Source organism: Mastigoproctus giganteus, chromosome 5 (genome assembly GCF_048544385.1).
Source record: "Mastigoproctus giganteus isolate SK-2022 chromosome 5, ASM4854438v1, whole genome shotgun sequence".
NCBI classification, from domain to species: Eukaryota; Metazoa; Arthropoda; class Arachnida; order Uropygi; family Thelyphonidae; genus Mastigoproctus; species Mastigoproctus giganteus.
In genome coordinates, this window is record NC_143579.1 from 179,518,933 (window position 1) to 179,542,202 (window position 23,270).

Sequence of the window (23,270 nt, forward strand, 5' to 3'; positions counted from 1 at the left end):
AAATTACGGCAACCCAAATATCGGAACATTCGAGCTAATAATACATTGAGATTGGATGTTTATATACAGTGGCGATGTCTTGCAGTGACAATAAAATAAAAACGGCAAGTTATGTGAATTCTGTATTTGTTATGTTCGGCATTTTGGAACTGAATTCTGTATTGACATAACGGATTATACAGTTGCTTCAGAATTTTTTTAAATTAAAAACCACTCACTATGGCTCCTAAAGTTAATAAACCTCATACAGAGAAGAAAACATTAAAGCTTAATGACAAACTTGATATAATCGAAACTGTTACATTAGTCACACGGAAAGTTAATTCATATACCCATGTGCAGCGTGCCTGTAAATGGCATGTATTCTCTGGTCAACTGGCCTGTTTTGCTGGACGGAAAACCCTTGTTTCTAGGGGGAAACTTTGCTGAGAACGACTAATTCAGCTACGAAGTGAAAACTTCGTAGCTGAATACCACTGTGCAGACAACTTGATATAATAAAGAAAATAGAACGGGGCGTAAGCAGGGGTGTATTAATAGCAGAATATAACATTGTTAATAGAATTGCATTCTTACTCTCTCTATTTGCTATTTAGTCTCATTATTTCTGCATTAAATATATTAAAAATAAAACTTTCTAGATAACGGAAAAATCGAAATAACGGCACCTTCAATCCGTTATTCTGAAAGACTACTGTACTTGTATTTTAGGAAAGCTTTTGGTACTGTCGCACATGAAAGAGTACTTACAAGTTGGAGCAGTATGGCATTAATGGAAAATTGCTGCTATAGATAAAGGGATGGTTGAGTGGGAGATGACAGAGAGTGGTAATCAATGGACATTGCTCTTCTTGTACTAATGTTATCAGTGGAGTCCCCCAGGGTTCAGTGTTGGGCATATTGTTGTTTTCTGTATTTATAAATGATATTGACGAAAGTATATCAGGTTTAATGTCCAAGTTTGCAGACGATACGATGGTTGCTAGGGTTGTTAATGACACTAATGAAAGTATGCTCCTGCAACAGGATCTAGAAAAATTGAGCAGATGGGCAGAGAGGTGGCAAATGAATTTTAACATTGAGATTTGTAAAGTACTGCATATGGGTAGCAGTAACCCGAGAGGGACATAGCAACTGTGTGGTACTACACTCAGGGCAGTGGAGAATGAAAAAGACCTGTGGGTAATTGTGCAGACAGATATGTAATTTTCTGAGCAGTGCAGACAGGCTTTAAGAGCAGCTTATGATGTCTTGTCAGTGATATACACCAATATTTCTAGCAGGGATAAGGAGTTGATTATCCCTTTTTATAAGACAATGGTCAGGCCACACCTTAAGTACTGTATACAGGTCTAGAGGCCTCGTTTTAGGAAGGATGTTGAGCTGCTGGAACGGGTACAGTAAAGGTCAGGGAGATAAATGAGGGAATCAAAGGGTTGCTTTAACAAAGAAAGGCTTAATATCTCCAAATTGCAGTGTTTGGAGACTAGGCACCTACGAGGGCATCTGATTGAGGTGGATTGGTGGAACAGACTTCCTTCTTTTGTTGTGGAAGTTGATAGCCTAAATAAATTTAAGGCTGAGCTGGACAGGTATTTGGAACGAATGGAGGGGTCAAATCGCAGTTTTTTTTTTTTTTTTTTGGCTGATGCTGCATATGCTTGCTTTCTTGCATCGTGTGCCTCTACTAATGCTAATGCTGACGCTAAAGCCTTGTGTGGTTTGAGCAAGCTCAGTGCCAATGGGATTCTTTCTCCTACCCAGATTAATCGCCTTAGGGGACTTAAATTCAAATTGACGAAAGATGGTTGTACAATAGTTGTCCGGAAATTTGCCTTTAGCCAGCGGGAGGTTGGTTGCTGAAACAAACTTCCATTATGTCGTTGTGGAAGTTGAAAGCTTAAATAACTTCAAGGCTGAACTAAAACTTTATGGCGAATGTGTCTGCATGGGTAGCACAGTGATATCGTCACCGTCCTCCCCACACCGGGTGGAAAAGGCCCGGGTTCAAATCCCGTCGATGACGCGAGGAACTTTAGTGGGCTTTTTTCACTCCGTGGCTGAGTTAGTCGGTCTCAGGCGTAGGTAGCAAGGTTTTTTACCTCAGAAACTGGGGTTTTTTCGTCCAGCAAAACAGGCAAATCGACCAGAGAACACACGCAATTTACAGACACGAATACGGGTTAATGTAATTATTTACGGGTAAACCTAATATAATATCTTTTTTTTTCTGACGAATGGATGGGTGAAACGGTTTTTTTTGGTCGATGCTGTATAAACTTACTTTCTTGCATCATATGCCTCTATTAAAGCTAATGATAATTCTAATTAGGCCAGTATCCATTTCATCTTCTGTTCTAAAAGTGCTGGAAAGATTTATACTTCCAACAATTAGGAAATAAATTTTCCCAATGCATTATAATCAGACGCACTACGGAACTATTGGCAGGTCGACGTCGACTAACCACTCACAGCTAACCTAATAATTCTAACGTCCCTTAACTCTAAAAATCAAATCGACATAATTTACACTGATATCAGCTTTTGATGCGGTCTTAATAAACTCTCTTCCGAATCTCGTCGAACAGTATTACCTCATCAATGGACATCTATTAAATTTCTTTGCCAAACTCCTAATGGAAAGGTTTCGTATAGCAAACTTCAATAATGAATCTTATCGTAATATATAAATCTTGTTTTCCTTAATGAATCCTTTTTTCTCTACTGTGGCTGAGTTACGTCGGTCTCAGGTGAATCTTATGGTGAATCAGATGAATCTTATCGTAATATATAAATCTTGTTTTCCATAATGAATCATTTTTTCTCTACTGTGACTGAGTTACGTCGGTCTCAGCAGGCAGGAAAACAATCTTTCCACATGGTAACTTGGATTTTTCGTCACGCAAAACAGGCAAATCGACTAATGAACACATAATTTACGGACATAATACAGATGTGGGATAAATTTGTTCTGTCGGGTAACTCTAATTTGACAGGCTTTATTTTTTTATTTTTATTCATTTCTAGTTGTCTACTTACCTGTTTTATATAGAATTGTACTACCTCGTTATGTTGTTACTTTAAGAGCGCTCCATTTCATGAAAAACTTGTATTGTCTAATAAAGTGGCCACTCTTTATATATAGCTTGATTATGTCTTGATTATGTCTCTCTCTCTGTATATATATATATATATATATATATATATATATATATATATATATATATATATATATATATATATATATATACAGAGAGAGAGAATCGGATCTAACAGGCAGAAAATTGAGTAGGGGTGCCCCAAAATAAAATAAATTATTTAGCCCCAGGGGCTCACATCTGGTGAGTATGGGCTTGGCACACCCAGGGTCTTGAGCTGGATATCATCATTCTTCTCTTTCTTGGTGAATCCTTTCCACTTCTCTCTCAGGCTAACTCGGAATTTTTTTTTTTTTTTTTTGCTGGTACAGCATAAGCCTCAGGCTTCCTTGTACCATATGGCTAATACCGGATCTGATTTTTGCAGGGTGCCGTCTATTTTTGCATTTCAGACAGTTCTCCGAGAGAGGGAAGGTCGTGCCACAGAGTAGTAATATACTTTCTATGGTGGTATTCTCAGCAATGTAGTTGCTGGTAGTGCTAAGTTCGAAGCGAGGGAAATTATGATAATTTTTGCAGTAATCTCGTATATGAATTTTATTTCATGTTAATATTTTTATAATATTTATCTGAACTCAAATATATCAAAATGAAGCTTTTATCAAAATACTTGGAGAAAGACGAGAGTGGGTATGTATTAATATGTATAGAGAATACAAAATAATCAATACTGTATATATATATATATATATATATATATATATATATATATATAGTTGTAATGAAGTTACTGGAAGTGTTAGCAAACAAGAAAATGTATTAAAATTGAAAATATTAAACTGTGTTTTAAACTACTAGTAATAGCACAAAAAACCGGCAACCATAATTAGCATTAGCGAGGGCGCATGACGCAAGAAAGCAAGCTTATACAGCATCAGCCAAAAAAAAAAAAAAAAAACACCCCCTTCTCATTTCACTCATCCATCTGCCCCAAATGTTTGTTTCGTTCTGCCTTGAATCTGTTTAAGCTATGAACTTCTACAACGACAAATGGAAATTTGTTCCAGCAATCAACCACCCGCTGGCTTAAGGCAAACTTCTAAGTGGGAAGCATTCAAGGAATTAATCGTGGAAGCTACTAGACTTTATATACCGATTAAGAAATATCGTTCAAGGTTTAGGCCTAAATGGTTATCAAATGAACTAATGAGACTCGTGACAGAGAAGAAAAATGCATGGGATGCATATAAATTATCAGGTGACGCAGAAGCCTGTGGCAGATATAAGCTAGTCTGTAATCAGGTCACAAAGGAGGTTCAGCAGGCGAAGGCGGATTACGAGAAATCTTTGGCAAAAGATGCTAAGAAAAACAGCAAGGATTTCTTTACTTATATAAACTCTAAAAGGAAGGGGATTAATATGATTGGTCCACTTGACATCGATGGTTCGACTGTTGATGATCCTGCTCAGATAGCAAACAAACTGAATGAGTATTTTGCATCTACATTCACACGTGAGGAATTATTACAGTTTGAAAATGGAAGAAGATTATCAAATTGTAGCAGTGTGCTTAATGATTTTGTAATAACTGAGAGCAAAGTGGAGGAGAAATTGTTGAGGTTAAACATAAGAAAGGCACCTGGGGTGGATGGGATCTATCCAGTTATTTTAAAGGAGGCGGCAAAGCAACTAAGCAAACCCTTAGCCATAATTATGAGAGCATCCTTGGACTCGGGGGAGGTTCCCACGGACTGGAGATGTGCAAATGTGTCCCCAATTCACAAAGGTGGATCGAAGGGTGACACGAGTAATTACAGACCAGTTAGTTTAACTTCTGTTCCGGGTAAAATAATGGAGTCACTGGTTAAAGATGCATTGCAGGATCATCTAGACAAGACTGCAGCAATAATTCAAACACAGCATGGGTTTGTTAAGGGAAAGTCTTGTGTGACAAATTTGATTGGTTATTATGATGTGGTCACAAAGGAACTGGATGCAAAAAATAATTTTGATATCATATACTTGGATTTCAGGAAAGCTTTTGACACTGTTGCGCATGGAAGACTACTGTACAAATTGGAGCAGAATGGTATTAAGGGTAAGTTGCTACAATGGATAAAAGGATGGTTAAGTGGGAGAAGACAGAGGGTGGTAATCAATGGGTGCTGCTCTTCTTGGACTAATGTTATTAGTGGAGTCCCACAGGGTTCAGTGTTGGGTCCACTGTTGTTTTGTGTATTTATCAATGATATTGATGAAGGTATATCAGGCTTAATGTCGAAGTTTGCAGATGACACAAAGGTTGGCAGGGTTGTTAATGACAGTAATGGCCGTGTGCTACTGCAACAGGATCTAGATAATTTGGGCAGATGGGCTAAGAAGTGGCAACTGAAGTTCAACCTTGACAAATGCAAAGTACTGCATATGGGTAGAAGTAACCCCAGAGAAACGTACCAACTGTGTGGTACTACACTTAAGGTGGTAGAAAATGAAAAAGACCTGGGAGTAATTGTGCAGTCAGATATGAAGTTTTCTGAGCAGTGCAGACAGGCTGCTAGGGTGGGTCATGGGGTTTTGTCAATGATATATAGGAATTTTGCTAGCAGGGAAAAGGAGGTGATTGTCCCTCTGTATAAGGCAATGGTCAGGCCACGCCTTGAGTACTGCGTACAGGTCTGGAAGCCTCATTTTAGGAAGGATGTAGATTTGCTTGAGCGTGTACAGAGAAGAGCAACACGATTGGTGAGGGGAATGAAGGGATTCTCTTACCAAGAGAGGCTTAAGTTCTGCAAATTGCAGTGGCTGGAGACTAGGCACCTGCGCGGTGATCTGATTGAGGTCTATAAGGCCTTGAATGGGTTGAGCACGCTGAATTCTGATGGGATCCTTCCACTTGTTCAGATTACGAACCTACGGGGACATAAGTTCAAATTAAGAAAGGACAGATGTAGAATAGATGTGCGGAAATTTGCCTTTAGCCAGCGGGTGGTTAATTGCTGGAACAAACTTCCATCTGTCGTTGTGGAAGTTGATAGGTTAAATAAATTTAAGGAGGAACTGGACAGGTATTTGGAGGGAATGGTGTGATTTTTTTTTTTTTTTTGGCTGATGCTGCATAAGCTCCTACACTTGCTTTCTTGCATCATGTGCCACTACTATTACTACTACTACTACTACTACTTCCACACCTATCCTACAACTATCTTTCCTCAATTTGAATTTATGCCCTCTCAGGCAATTATTCTGAGAAAGAGGAAGAATCCCATCAGCATTGAGCATGCTCAAACCATTCAAGGCTTTATACACCTCAATCAGATCACCTCGCAGGTGCCTAGTCTCCAGACACTGTAATTTGCATAACTTAAGCCTTTCTTTGTAAGAAAGGCTCAAGTTTTGCAAAAGTAGGAGCCACCGCAATAAGCTGGGTATTCTGTTTTTACGATGCATGTGTTCTCAGTTTTTCCATGGTAATTACACCTGACAGTTCAGCACCTCCACCTAATACATTGATAATAATATATTCGTCTATATAATGAAATATAGATGAATGTATTATCAGTGTATATTATTAGGTGGAGGTGCTGAACTGTCAGGTGTCATTACCATGAAAAAATTGAGAACACATGCATGGTAAAAACAGTATACCTGAAATAAAATGAAAATAAAGTTTAACATAAAAATAAATTATAGTACCTAAAGCTCTGCGTCCTAGGACTTTAACTACATCGCCAATGGGGTTGGCAGCGAAAATCGTAGGAGGCACCGCAATAAGCTGGGTATTCTGTTTTTACCATGCAGGTATTCTCAATTTTTCCTTTGTAATTACACCTGACAGTTCAGCACCTCCACCTAATACACTGATAATATATTTGTCTATATATATATTACATTATTTATTAAACTGAATACCAAGGGAATTATACAACTGATGAAATTTAATAAGAATATACGTATAAGGTATATTCTTATTAAAATATACCTATAAGGCCATAGGGCCAAGTATTTAGGTAACCCGAGTTGGACTTCATTGTTGTGCCCTATAAATAAACATATAAATTATAATAAAAAAATAAAAATAAAATGATGTAGCAAATTATTGATTAATGGATAAACTGAATGGAAATATATATATTATATTGTTTTGGAGTGTTTATTTATCAGAAAAGTGCCTTATAGCTTAGGAACTTAACCCATTGGTAAAATTTCATCCTGTCACCTAGGCAGGCCTTGAAGAGTTAGAGAACTGGCTAGTTAGTTTGCTGTGGGTGCAGAATTTATCTTGAAGGAACATTCAGAAATCTCGTGGTGACGGCCCAGAATGTATAGTTTGGCCTCTGACCTAAATGGTGACATTCACTTGGTGTCGCCGACCGGGCTAGCCGAGTGGGTAAAGTACCTGCCCGGCAACCCAAAGGTCGCGGGTTCGATTCCCGCCTCGGGCTTGGATCACTGTACTGCAAAAACCTTTGGAGGTGCAATATGGCCACAGAAGCCGATGCGCCAACAACTACCAAATCAAAAAAAAAAAAAATCACTTGGTGTCCTCCCACACCGGGTGGTAAAAACCTGAGTTCGAGTCCCTTCAAATGACGTGAGGAATTTTATGTGGCTTTTTCGCAATGCGGCTGAGGTAGTCTCAGGTGGGGGTAGCATGTTTTTTTTTTTTTTTTTTTTACCCTGCAGAAACAGTTTTTTGTTCAGCAAAAAATCAAACAAAAACCAAACAAAAATTCGACCACATAACACACAGTTTACAGACATATATACTGCTCTGTTATTGTTTGTAATTTTTTAGATGCATAAGTAACTTAAGCCATAATGTGGCATATGTAAAATGTCTGTAAATTGCATGTGTTCTATGGTCGATTTAATGTTTTAGAAAACATTATGGGCTAATCTCCATTATTTGGATACTATTTGTCTCCGTGCAGTGGCTGTGGTCGTAGAACAGAGTGATTGTAGGGTCAAGTTCTGTGATTGGGTGATTGTTCTTAAGGCGTTTTCTTTCTGATTATTTTGTGTCGTCGAGGTGGGGGGTGCTTAGCTTAGGTGGGGCTTTTATCCCCCCTATCCCGCTGTTTTTAAATCGGAAAAAGAGTTTCCAATTTAAAAACCGTGGCAAGTGGAGGGAAAATGCCCTAGGCATATCAACCTAGGAGAACAATTGGCAGGGAAAGCAGTGATTGGCACCTGCCATTCAGTGCTTTGTTCCTGTGCTTTTGCCGGAATATGGACTAGTACCCAAGATCTGAAGTTTTACCCAAAATTATGCTACTAACTCAGCTGTATTGTGAACAAGTCTCTAAAAATTCCTTGTATCGTTGATGAGATTGAACTCTGGTATTTTTCACTTGGTGAGGGGAGGATGGTGATTTTTATCAACTGTGCCACCCACGAGAACATATACAGTACACTATGGTCTTAATCGCTGATATGCCTAAAACCCTACAGTAACTGCTGAGCATGAATAGAATTCAATTGGTGTGGGGGGGTCACATGAGAAGGGGGAGTGCAGTTGACAGGGTGTAGTTTTTTTTGCTGTATACATATTGGAGTCCTTTTATTCAGTGCATAACCAAATATGGTGCAGCACAGTCCTCAGACTGGAGGGGGGGGATGGCATTAGGTCAGAAGTATAGTGAAAAGCTAAGAAAGTTATATGAAAAATGTATGAATTGCATCAGAAGCCAAGCTTGTGATTATATGTGACTGACCTAATTATATTGTTACTTCATTTGCACTTTAAAAGAATAAATAGAAATTTCTTTATTTTTTCACATAAATTAAATGGGATTCATAAAGAATATAATCAGTATTTACAGAATAACCAATATTAAAACATAATCACATGAGCCATTACATAAAAATGAATAAGATATACGATGATAAAGGTAATATTTTGTAATAAAAATTAATTCAATATTAATCTCTCTCTCTCTCTCTCTCTCTCTCTCTCTCTCTCTCTCTCTCTCTCTCATGAATTTGAGGTATTGCTCAAAACATCAAAGGCAGATATTGTTGGGATATCAGAAACGTGGTGTCACACAGATATAAGGAATGCAGAACTGGAATTTGGGGAGTACAACGTCTACAAAAAGGATAGACAGGATAGGAAAGGAGGAGGGGTTATGCTATTAGTTAAGAACCACATAAATTCCAAGGAAGTGAAGCCAGTCAACATCGCTGGACAGTGCAGTGTTGAGTCAGTTTGGTGTGATATAAGCATTGGGAGATCAAAATTAAGAGTAGGAGTGTGCTATAGGTCTAATGACCCTGATGAGTATAATAAGAAACTGTACAGGGAAATAGTGGGCCAGTAAATCAGAGAGTCTTATAATGGGGGATTTTAATTTCCCAGATGTTGACTGGAATTTGTGGGTTGGTCACTCACACACTAGCAAGGCTTTTGTGGATTTATTGGATGATTGTTTTCTACATCAGCATGTTCGGGAGGCAACTAGAGGGAGTAATACTCTTGATTTGATTATCAGTAGTGATTCTTCATGCATTAAGAATCTGCAGGTAAATGAACCACTAGGTGGCAGTGATCACATTGTGCTGAAGTGGGATTTACTCAAAGAGGTAACTACCATCAGGGGTAAAGGGAAGGGTTATTGCTTTCGTAAAGGCGACTACAATGGTCTGAGACGGTATTTAAATTCTATACAGTGGGACCAACTGATGATGTTACCAACATCAAATTCAAAATGGGAAGCATTCAAAGAGCTTATCTTGGAAGCCACTAGGCTTTACACACCAATTAAGAAATATTGTTCAAGGTTTAGGCCTAAATGGATGTCAGATGAACTAATGAGACATACGGCAGAGAAGAAAAATGCATGGGATACATATAAATTAACACATGACACAGAAGCCTACGATAGATATGTTGATCTGTAACCAAGTTACAAAGGGTAGGCGAAGGCAGATTACGAGAAATATTTGGCAAGGGATGCAAAGAAAAACAGCAAGGAGTTCTTTACTTATGTAAACTCTAGAAGGAAGGGGATGAATCAGATTGGTCCACTTGATAGCGATGGTTCAACTGTTGATGATCCTGCTCAGGTAGCTAACAAAGTAAATGAATATTTTGCATCGACATTCACACATGAGGAGTTATTCAGCAAACGGAATGCCAGAGGTGTACTCGACTCTGGCAGTAAGCTAGATAATCTTGTAATAACTGAGAGTAAAGTGGAGGTGAAATTGTTGAAGATAAACACAAGAAAGGCACCTGGGGTGGATGGGATATATCCAGTTATATTAAAGGAGGCAGCAAAGGAAGTAAGCAAACCCTTAGCCATAATTATGAGAGCTTCCTTGGACTCAGGGGAGGTACCCATAGACTGGAGATGTGCAAATGTGACCTCAATTCACAAAGGAGGATCAAAGGCTGACACAAGTAATTATAGACCTGTGAGTTTAACTTCTATTCCAGGAAAATTAATGGAGGCACTGGTTAAAGAAGCACTGCAGGATCATCTAGACAAGACTTCAGTTATATTTGGACACAGCATGGTTTTGTTAAGGGGAAGTCTTGCCTGACCAATTTGATTGGATACTATGATGCAGTCACAAAAGAACTGGATGCAGGGAATGACTTTGATATTTTATACTTGGACCTTAGAAAGGCTTTTGATACTGTTGCACATGGAAGACTGCTGCACAATTTGGAGCAGTGTGGCTTTGGAGGCAAATTGCTGCTATGGATAAAGGGGTGGTTGAGGGGGAGAAGATAGAGAGTGGTAATAAATGGAACACTGCTCATCGTGGACTAATGTTATTAGTGGAGTCCCTCGGGGTTCAGTGTTGGGTTCATTATTGTTTTTTGTATTTATAAATAATATTGATGATGGTATTATTATTATTATCATTAGCCATATGGTACAAGGAAGCCTGAGGCTTTTGCTGCACCAGCAAAAAAAAAAATTTAGCTTAGTCAGAGAGAGAGAGAGAGAGAGAGAGAGAGAGAGAGAGAGAGAGAGAGAGAGAAAGTAGAAGGGAATCACCAAGGAAGAGAAGAATGATGATATCCAGCTCAAAACCCTGGGTGTGCCAAGCCCATACTCACCAGATGTGAGCCCCTGGGATTAATATATCAAGCTTAATGTCCAAGTGTGCAGATGATACAAAGGTTGGCAGGGTTGTTAAGGACCCTACTGATGCTATGCTGCTGCAACAGGATCTGGAAAGGTTGAGCAAATGGGCTGAGAGGTGGCAAATGAAGTTGACAAATGTCAAGTACTACATATGGGAAACAGCAACCACAGAGCAATGTATCAACTCTGTGGTACTACACAGACAGTGGTAGAGAATGAAAAGGACCTGGGATAATTGTGGAGGCAGATATGAAGTTCTCTTATCAGTGCAGATGGGCTGCAAGAGTAGCTCATGGTGTCTTATCAATGATATACAGGAATTTTTCTAGCAGGGATAAAGAGGTGATTATTCCCTTGTATAAGGCAGTGGTCAGGACAAACCTTGAGTACTGTATACAGGTCTGGAGGCCTCATTTCAAGAAGGATGTAGATCTGCTGGAACGAGTACAGAGAAGGGCAACAAGATTAGTGAATGGAACAAAGGGTTGCTCTTAAGAAGAAAGGCTTAAGTTTTGCAAATTACAGTGTCTGGAGACTAGGCATCGGTGAGGTGATTTGATAGTGTATAAAGCCTTGAATGGTTTGAGCTTGCTCAATGCTGATGGGATTCTGCCTCTTGTTCAGAATAATCACCTGAGAGGGCATAAATTCAAATTGAGGAAAGACAGATGTAGGACAGATGTGCGGAAATTTGCCTTTAGCCATCGGGTAGTTGGTTGGTGGAACAGACTTCCATCCCTTGTTGTGGAAGTTGATAGCCTAAATAAATTTAAGGCTCAGCTGGACAGGTATTTCGAACGAACGGAGGGGTAAAGTGGAAGTTTTTTTTTTTTTTTTTTTTTGGCTGATGTTGCATAAGCTTTATTGCATCATATGCCTCTACTAATGCTAATGCCCCCCCACTCTCAGAATCTGATGAGAATGCATCTTTCCCTGTACAGGCCTGATGCAGAAGTGCATGTGTTGGAGTTGATGGTGACTAATAAATATGGTTTTATGTAATAAAAAAGGAGTTTACAATTAATCAATGTTATCATTAACCATATTTATTCATGATGATGATGATGAATAAATATGGTTAATGATAACATTGATTAATTGTAAACTCCTTTTATCTGTGTGGTTGCCAGAGTATAAACTGAAATTCATATATTCAACATCCATTTTCCCAATATTTATTTTCAATGGTTCAATACACTCCCTGGCAGCTTCCTTCAAAATTACTGGGAGGTAACTCAAGGAGACTTACTGTTAGTGGCAAGTCTTGATCAGTTGATAGAGAAAAGGCAACAGACCAGTGGCACATTATCCTATAGGCAAAAAATACATCTGCCTAGGGCCCTGATCAGAGGGGACACCAAAATCACTGTTTCAAAAACTCATTGCTGTTTTTAACTAGTATTTTTTAAGTGATTTTTATCAGCACTTTCTACCTGCCTAATATTTTCAATTTACTGTTTTATTTGCAAGTTGTTTTCAACCAAATTGAATGCATTAGTTACTGGATGTAGTGATTAGAAAAATATTAGTGATATTTTAAGAAGGCATGAGTTTAAAAAACATAAGGAATGTGTGTGCGTGTTCGTGCATGCGTAAAGTGCAGGAAGAATTGATTTTGAGATGAAAAAAGCATATAAAAAACAAACTATTGGCGTGAGGTTTTAAAAAGTGTTGTTACTACTGTGAAACTTTTAGCTACATTAGGATTGGATTTCAAGGGCATGATAGGTCAAGTACAGGAAACTTTGAGTTGCTTAGAGTACTTAGCAGAATTTGATATCTTTTTAAAAACTCATTTAGAAACATAGCAAATGTGGTAAAGGACATGTAAATTACTTTTCAAATACTACGTGCGACAAATTCATTGGTTTTATGGCCACAAACGTAAGAAGTACAATTAACATGAGCATTAGTAGAGGCATATGATGCAAGAAAGCAAGCTTATATAGTATCAGCCAAAAAAAAAAAGAGGTACCCAAAAAAAAAAAAAAAAAAAAACCTTCCCATTTCACCCATCCATTCACTCCAAATGTTTGTCTTGTTCTGCCTTGAATTTATTTAAGTTGTCGACCTCTACTGCAACAGATGAAGTTTGTTCCAACCATCAACCACTCGCTGGCTAAAGGCAAATTTCTGTGCATCTATTCTACAAATGTCTTTCCTCAATTTGAATTTATGTCCCCTCAGATGATTAATCTGAGAAAGAAGAAGAATCCCATTGAGCTTGCTCAGTGCTGATGGGATTCTTCTGCTCAACCATCTGCTCAACTTTGGTGAAGACATGGACTTCTGGAGCTGCTGCAAACAAGTTTTCTTTGAAATTTTATTGTATTTTTGATTAATTAATGTATTAATTTGTGTTTTACAAAAGATTAAATAGGCTTAGTAGCATTCATTAGCTTATTTTTAAAATTTAGGTAGTGATTTAGTAAGTTACAATTCGCTACTCATACTATCATATCAGTGTTTTGGCAGGCATATCATACCATAACCAGTAGTGCAGAACAATAGTATGGTTTTAATTGTAATAAATAAGTATTTTTAAGGTTTTAATCACTTTTTAGGCTTGCATGTTTTGTATTTAGCTAATGATACAACTAATTTAACATTGTGATCATTATGGTATAGTGTATCTTGATAGTGTATATCTTGAACTTGATAGCTAAGGTATAGCGGAATACATATTACTGCATTAGCTTAGTATAGTATTGTATAGTCAAGTGTAGTATAGTAAATTAATCAATTAAATTTATTAACCTTATTAATTTTCTTTGTTAATTAATATTACATTGTATTTAAATGGAAATCATGTCCCAGACTAGAGCAGCAAAGCAATGTGCACAAAAAGTAGCAGGAGTGCTGTGACTCGGGGGAGAACTGAAGGGGCGATTCTCCAATCATCACAGCCTAAAAAAATGTGCAACTTGTCAATGTTTGCGAACTATCTGGAACAGGACATGATCTAGCCAAGGAGGAGGTCTTTGTGTGTACTAGGTGCATTGTGTGTCAAGAAATTAGGTACCAACTCAGTGTTCTGATGGGCATCTATGAGAGTTTCAAGAGTAGGGTAGATGCGCTTGAAGAATTGAAGTGGGCCCATCAAACTCAGCTGCCCAACTCAATGCCAGATCTTACTCTTGTGCATCAGGCAACCTTTAGGGCAGAATGCATTGGTCCCATAGGGGCAGTTATTGTCAGTCACACTATTGTCAGTGAGATGGAAAATATATTGTGTAAAAAAGGATAGGTGGAATAGGACCAGGGTATATCTGCAAGGGGGCAAAGGTTGATGACATAGAGATGTACACGAAAAGGAGCCAGCAAAGGAACTAAGCAAATCCTTAGCATAATTATGAAGCTTCCTTGGACTCAGGGGAGGTACCCATGGATTGGAAATGTGCAAATATTATCCCAATCCACAAAGGATGATCAAAGGAAGACACAGGTAATTACAGACCTGTTAGTTTAACTTCAGTTCAGGGAAATTAATGGAGGCACTGGTTAAAGAAGCATTGCAGGATCATCTAGACAAGACTTCATATACAGTATAGTATGGACACAGCATGGGTTTGTTAAGGGGAAGTCTTGTCTGACCAGTTTGATTGGATACTATGATGTAGTCACAAAGGAACTGGATGCAAAGAATAATTTTGATATTATATATTTGGATCTTAGAAAGGCTTTTGATACTGTTGCACATGGAAGACTACTGCACAAATTGGAGCAGTGTGGCATTGGAGGCAAATTGATGCTATGGATCAAGGGAATGTTGAATGGGATAAGACAGAGTTGTAATCAATGGACACTGCTCTTCGTGGACTAATGTTATTAGTGGAGTCCCCCAGGGTTCAGTGTTGGGTCCATTGTTGTTTTCTGTATTTATTAATAATATTATTGATATTATATCAGGCTTAATGTCCAAATTTGCAGACAATACGAAGGTCGGCAGGGTTGTTAATGACACTGATGACAGTATGCTGCTGCAACAGGATCTAGAAAAGTTGAGCAGGTGGGCTGAGAGGTGGCAACTGAAGTTTATCATTGACAAATGTATAAAGTACTGCATGTGGGAAGCACTAACCGCAGAGTAACATATCAACTGTGTGGTTGATATAACTAGTGATATAACTAGTGATAGAGAGTGGTAGAGAGTGAAAAGGACCCTGGGGGGGTAATTGTGCAGGCAGATATGAAGTTTTCTGAGCAGTGCAGATGGTCTGCAAGAGTAGCTCATGGTGTCTTGTCAATGATGTACAGGAATTTTTTTTAGCAGGGATAAGGAGGTGAATATCCCCTTGTATAAAGCAATGGTCAGGCCACACCTTGAGTACTGTGTACTGGTCTGGAGGCTTCATTTTAAGAAGGATATAGAGCTGTTAGAACAAGTACAGAGAAGGGCAACAAGATTAGTGAATGGCACAAAGGGTTTCTCTTACGAAGAAAATTTTAAGTTTTGCAAATTATAGTGTCTGGAGACTACACCCGCGAGGTGATCTAATTGAGGTGTATAAAGCTTTGAATAGTTTGAGCATGCTGAATGCTGATGGGATTCTTCCTCTTGTTCAGAATAATCGCCTGAGAGGATATAAATTCAAATTGAGGAAAGACAGTTGTAGGATAGATGTGCGGAAGTTTGCCTTTAGCCATCAGGTTGTTGTAGAAATTGATAGCTTAAATAGATTCAAGGCAGAACTAGACAAACATTTGGAGCGAGTGGATATGTGAAATTAGAAGGGTGTGTGTGTTTTTGTTTTTTTTTCTTTTTGGCCGATGCTATATAAGCTTGCTTTCTTGCATCATGTGCCTTTGCTAATGCTAAAGTAGTGTAAAAATATTTATTAGATTAAGTGTATGTATTATTTATGAATTATTTTTCTGGGTTAGATATTTTTCTTATGTCATATAATTTGTTTGTTTTGTTGTCAGAATAAAATGAAATTGAAAATGTTCTTTATTATTATTTTTTCTTTAGATGGGGCCCGCAAATTCCATTTTGCCTTGGGCCCCAGGAAGGTATAACATACCACTGCAACAAACTGGTTGTGTTCTGTACAGTTCATTCTTAAAAAAATATAAGCTAAAGGATATATATATAATAATCTTGACATATTTTTCTGATGGACAAAACACCTTACTCTTTGCGGAAAGTCTTGTAATGGTGGAGGATTTAGTAAATGAAGGATCACTATTCTGTTATGCTGGAGTGCAGATGTCAGTAAAAAGCTGCACTCACTTCTGTTTGGGAAATTTTCTAAGTCAAACTGTTTTGTGAGTTAACCAGTTTCTATGTGACTGAGGCCAATCAAAGTGCTTGGATTTTGGTTAAAATTTTCAGCTGTGGTTATTAAATGGATAGAAGAATGGCTTCAGTAAAAAAAGAACATTTTGACTGTTGTACAGCACATTCTGCTGGGCCACTTAAGTTGACAAATATACAGCTGTAATTTTTACTTCCTATTACCACAATTTTTATGCAGCCACTGGATCAAGGCATTATTTTTTAACCTTAAGAGAGCATATAGAGCCTGCCTGATAGGTACTTGATCTGCAATGAAGAAGGAAACAATTTGCAGCCACTTGGAATGTTTTGAATGCTTATTATTGCTTGAGACAGTATTGCATCAAGTGTATTAATCAACTTTTTTAAAAAAAGAGAGAGAATGGCTTGGAAGAGAATACCATTGAAAATCACGGATATCATCAGAAAATCATTCTGATGATATCCCATCACATATAGTATAATGGCTTTTAAATGTACACATGCCAAATCACAATTCATCTGATGTCAGAGCCGAAAGGAATTGTGGATCCTTTTGGCTCTGACATGACGAATGATCTGTGGATCATTCCTTTCGGCTCTGATATCAGATGAATTGTAGATCCAATTTACATCCTCTATTACCTAGTTGACCGAGGCTGTTTGGGACCCATCCAGAAAATGAAAGCCAAATACGTATCACATTCTTCACTATCTTAGAACGTAATGAATGTGCGGTTGCAATTCAGTCACAAATTGCTACTTCTTTAGAGAAAAACATTTGCTGCCATCTCTGCAAGAACACCTTCCCAGAGTTTCTAGTCCTGAAATATTGTCGTGTGCGTGCACGAGAGAGAGAGAGAGAGAGAGAGAGAGGGAGGAGAGGGGGGTAGTAGTAGTGGCATGTGATGCAAGAAAGCAAGTGTATGAGCTTATGCAGCATCAGCCAAAAAAAAAAAAAAAAAAAAATCACACCATTCCCTCCAAATGCCTGTCCAGTTCCTCCTTAAATTTATTCAATCTATCAACTTCCAACTGGAAATTATAGACCAATTAGCTTGTTATCCCATATCTACAAGTTGTTCACAAGGGTCATTACTAACAGATTAGAAAGAATACTTGATGAGAATCAACCGAAAGAGCAAGCTGGCTTTAGGACAGGATTCTCAACTATGGATCACCTTCACGTAATATCACAGCTAATGGAGAAAGCAAATGAATATAAAACACCATTATGCCTGGCATTTGTGGATTATGAAAAGGCATTTGACTCCATACAGCATAAGGCAATGTTTCGGGCACTGGAAAGACAAGGCATAGATACTCCATATATTATGATTTTGAAGAAAATATATGAGAGTGCTACCTCCTTTATTAGACTAGACAAAGACAGTAGCAAATTTAAAATCGAGAAAGGAGTTCGACAAGGAGACACAATATCTCCGAAGCTGTTTACTGCTGCCCTTGAGGAAGCTTTCAGGAGATTAGACTGGTCGCAGAAAGGAGTCAATGTGAACGGAGAGTACCTAAACCATTTACGATTTGCAGATGACATTGTGGTCATAAGCCACGATCCCAAAGAATTAGAGGAAAATCTTAATCAGTTATGCACAGTTAGTAAGGATTTTGGACTAAAGATGAATATGGCTAAAACAAAAGTAATGATGAACAAGTATGCCACGGAAAGGGAAATAATGATTGAAGGAGCAGTAATTGAAAAGGTGGAGTCATATACTTATCTGGGACAAGTTGTTAGCTGTAATAATGATAAATGGCTGGAAGTCAAGAGAAGAATAAATTTTGGATGGATAGCATTCAGGAAATATAGCCACATACTGAAGAGCAATATCCCAGTTTGTCTGAAACGTAAAATAATGAATCAATGTATACTCCCCACCATGACTTATGGAAGTGAAACTTGGGCACTCACCAAAAGAATGGAAGAGAAGCTAAGAACTACACAGCGAAGAATGGAACGAATTATATTGGGAATCAGACTGTTAGATAAGAAGAGAAACACATGGATTAGGCAGCAAACTCAAGTAAAGGACATTCTTATCAAAACTAAAGAACTAAAATGGTCTTGGGCAGGACACATAGCTCGAAGACATGATGACAGATGGACTAAGAAAATAACAGAATGGTACCCAACAGGGGCTAGAAGAAAACCTGGAAGACAAAGGCGGAGATGGATAGATGAAATTCATGAGTTTTTGAGTAGTAAATGGATGGCCAGTGCTCAAAACAGAAGGAACTGGAAAGTTGCTGGAGAGGCCTTCATCCTGCAGTGGATTGAAAATGGCTGATGATGATGATGATGATCAACTTCCACAATGACAGATGGAAGTTTGTTCCAGCAATTAACCACCCGCTGGCTAAAGGCAAATTTCCGCACATCTGTTCTACATCTGTCTTTTCTTAATTTGAATTTATGCCCCCTTAGGGGACATAAAGGATGGGGAAGGCTGTCCAAAAAACAGCTGAACTACTGGTCACCACTTTTTGAAGGCCAAATAGCAGAAAATGTCGGTCGATGTTTATAAAAAAAAAACTGGTAGAGAGTGTTTCACTCAAACTAGAAGCTGTCAAAGCTAAAGGTGTTGGCACACATTATTAGTTTTCCTGTAAATAAAGGTTATTTATAGTTATGTAGGTGTCCAGATATTGATGGTAGAGCAGTGCTTTTTATTTAGAGTAGTATACCAAGGCAAATCATGAGAAGGGACTCCACAAATTAAGGTTATGCCTACTTCAGTGTAATATAATTTAATATTCCTGTTAATGTAATATAGTTTTTTAGGTTCCCAAGAAATGGGTGATTTCAAACACTATGTTTATTTCCCACAAAGAAGTATAGTTTGTTGCTAAAAGTTTAATTACACAATGGCTGTAGTTTCTGTAGTTCATATTTGTTATCTGATTGCATTGTAATAATTACAAGGGTTTATCCATGAGTAATGCCTCTTGGGCCACAAAAGTGTAAAGACAAACAATTTAAATTTATATCATTTATTAAACAAACATTGGGAAGATGTATTCATTATTCTGTGTATCAATCATATTTAATGATGCACTTTTGGCACCCTTTCCAGCTCACATATGCATTTTGGTAAAAGGAGGGACCCTGCTATAGAAGGTGGCTATCACTGTCTTGTGCAGCTTCTCATTGCAAAATCACAAAACTCGCCTCCCTAGGTCTGCAGTTTCCATATGTGCATTTTGGTGGCATGGCATTATCATGGTGTAGTGTGATTTTGTGCCTTGGCCTTTTTTGTTTTATGGCCCTATTAAGCTTATCAAGACAGTATTTTTACTTATTTATATAGTCTTATCTTTCTCCAAAAAAAAAAAAAAATCAACCAAAATTGGGCATTCTCTGTCCCAATTACTGTGGCCATAATTTTTTGTGATCTGGCAATTCGAGGTGCTTTTTTTTTTCTTTTTTTTTTCACTGGAGATTACAGATATGCCCATTCCATAGGCTGGCATTTGGAATGAGGGTCATAATGAAAGATTCAGATCTTGGCAGATCTCTTGCCTGGAGAACTTAATTTCTGTTGTTAACAACTTGAGTATTTATTTGCAACATATTTTCCTGTAATCTAATATGTCTAAAATGGTTAATGCACGTCTCTTTGAACACCCTAGTATTCACATCATCACATGTGTGGCTTTTTGCCATCTCTTTCAGTTATTTCATCCACAATCTTAGTGATTTGTTTAATGTGCACAAAGTTTTGTTTTTCACTTCTTGACTGTTCACAAATGTCAGTGACTCCATTAAAACATACAAGCCATCTGTGAACATTGATCGATAGTATCTTGTAGGTATACTTTCCTCAATTTTACATGAATCCAGCTAACTGAGTTTTCACCCAAGTTGAAAAGGAACTCTATCACTGACTATTGACAGAATTGGATAGCAGTGTGATTGTTCATAACTTCAGATCTGTAATGGACAGAAACTTTAATTTTAGCACAGTTATATCTAATATCTAAATAGCAATGTATAAAACTTTGCGATGTAACTTAATTATAAAAAAGTGTTGCCCAGGAGGCGTTACTCATGGATTGATCTTTGATATAATAATGATTAGTTTTGCATAAGTGTCTCTTCCTTTTTAGTTTAACTTATTAGGGAATGATGAAATGGTTTTATTAAATAAAAAATAATTAAAGATTTTTCTTTTTATTTTTTAGCCATATTACTCTCCTGCCGGAAGAGCCAGAAGACATATGGCATGCTTACAATCTAATATCTGAAGGAGATAGCCTTAGGGCTTCCACTATTAGGTTTGCTTTTAATTTTCTTTCATGTGTTTTACAAAAATATATCAGTAAAGTTTAGGAATGTTTTTACAAGAGTTATGATAGAAGAATTTATTGACACAGCTATAAAAATAGGGCTTACAGGGTGGTTAATGTCATCCATATTCTAATGAAGGTCTTTGAATTTTCATATGATTGGTGCTTTATAAAAATGAGTGGTCAATTCTTAGAAAATAACTAATTTTTGTCCAGAACCCTCTTTGGTATAATTAATATTAATTATATTATTAATTAGATATTAATAAAACTTCAAGTAAATATTAACATAGCTTTATTTCTTTTTATTACTGAATATAAGGAAATGTACATCAAACTAGGGGAACTTCTTTCTTTCACTCATAGTTCCCTGAGGAGCTGTTGTGGCCACCAACAAATTCCTCCAACTGCATCGATCATGTGCTCTATGAGTGGCATCGCAAAGTGTCATGCCCAGAAGTTCACTGATCCCATCCTTTCACCTAGTTGCATGTCTTCCTCTGCACCTCTTCCCCTTGATTTTTCTTTCCATTATGCGCCTCCGTAGCCAGGTGGGAAGGAGCAGCAGTGCGTAGCACACGCATCTTGATTAGACCGGGGTTTGAGCCCGTCACCACCAAATACACCAAATACGGAGGATGCGGAAAGGTCAGGGAATGACCACCGCATATCTCGGAGCAATATGGCCTTAGTTGCTAATGCTTCTAAAAAAAAACCAAACCAAATCTTTCCATTATATTCTTCAACAGAAAGTTTTCCCTTCTTACTATATGACCAAAAAACTTTTCTTTTATTGATGCTATGAAGAAGAATTTTAGGCCTGCCAATTTTTTCAATACCCACTCATTTGTTCTTTGATCCAAGTAAGAAATATGCAGTATTCTCCTGTAGCACCACATTTCAAATGCCTCAATTTTCTTCCTGCCAACTATTTTCAGATTCCATCCTTCACATCCATAAGTGGCAACTGAAAAAATTAACAAATCAATGATTCTCAGTTTTGTCTTTAGGAGCAGATCTTGATCTCTCCATAGTTTTATCAGATCAGTGACCAACATTTTAGCAGCCTGTCGTCTCTTTACATCTTTTGAGTAGTCACTATTTTTATTTATTCTTGACCTTAAGTAATCAGATTCATCAACTTCTTCAATATCTTGCCCATTAACCTTCACTTTACTGGAACTTTTTTTTTTTTTTATTAAACCCCCAAACACGAAAGGTATCAAAACCTATAGTACTTAGTACCATGCATGGGTTGAAGGAGAAGTATGGGGGGGAAGGGGATGCCAGAAACTTTTGCTCTAGAGACTAAACATGGGTTTCACCACTTCAAGCCTCCAATAAGCAAAGTGGTGGTATTGCACCGGTTGATGAGTCATCTAAAAACTGAGATTATCACCAATTTTATTACCATAATTTTAGTTTTACCCACATTCAGAAACAATCCTTATTTCTTACTTGCTTCACATACTCTCCTCAGAGTTTCTTTAAGATGATCCTTAGAATTGCAGATTAGCACAGTATCATCTGCACAACGAAGGTTGTTTATCTTCAGTCTTCCAGTTTTGATGCCAGTCTCTAAATCTTCCAAAGCTTCACGCATAAAGATTAAAAAGGTGAGGTGACAAAATACAGCCCTGCCTGACACCGTTACCTATTGTGAAAAAGTCTGTGTTTCCCATGCCCCCCTCAGTTCTCTCCCGAGTCATAGCGCTCCTGCCACTTTGTGCCTGTTGCTTTGCTGCTCTAGTTTGGGGCATGATATTTTAAATTAATAAGATCAATAAATTAAATTAATTAAATGTCAATACTACGCTATCTAATAGAAACAGTGAAGCGTATTACGCTATATAATTATACGTTAGCGCTACCTAGTTACCTCTAACGTATAATTATATAGTGTTGGTTCTCACAGTTCCTTCCTGTTCCTGGTACAGTAGCTTAATCAGCTGAATTATGTGGATTGGGAAACCCATATTAGTCATGGTTTCTCATGTTGAACCCAATCAAATGCTTTTGCATAATCTATAAAACACAAAACAACTGGAACATTGAATTCTTTGCATTTTTCAATAATCAGTCGTAGACTTAAGATTTGATCTTTGGTTCCTCTGCCCGTTCTGAAGCCTACTTGCTCTTCTGACATTTCTTCAAGTTTTCTTGAGATTCTGTTTAATATGATTTTAAGAAGAATCTTGCTAGCGTGAGAAATTAGGCTAATGGTTTTATAATTTGAGCAAATTTTCAGATCTCTTTTTTTTTGGTAAGGGAATGAAAATTTATTTCTTACAATCTGATGGCAACCGTCCCATATCCCAAATTTTTACAATCATTTTATGAAAAACTTGGCGTCCTTCACACCTGTGGCTTTAATCAATTCCACTGGGATTTCATCAGTTCTAGGTGACTTGTCACGCGTCAGTTCTCTGATAGCTTTTTCGACTTCCTTCAGTGGAACAGGTTCATGATCACACTCTTGAAAATGGGGTGGCAGATCATTAGTGTCAGCAG

At 37.7% G+C, this 23,270-nt stretch overlaps 1 protein-coding gene across 1 annotated transcript in view; it reads left to right on the forward strand.

The window, feature by feature from the left end:
• The first annotated feature begins 3,571 nt into the window (after positions 1-3,571).
• The window catches only part of pelo (pelota mRNA surveillance and ribosome rescue factor), a 220,382-nt gene continuing 200,683 nt past the window's right edge, over positions 3,572-23,270 (forward strand). Inside the window, exons 1-2 of the mRNA XM_090373555.1 lie at positions 3,572-3,788; positions 20,655-20,747. Of these exons, the coding sequence (XP_090229681.1) occupies positions 3,748-3,788; positions 20,655-20,747 (134 nt within the window). The 5' untranslated portion in view covers positions 3,572-3,747. The remainder of the gene's footprint in view (positions 3,789-20,654; positions 20,748-23,270) is intronic.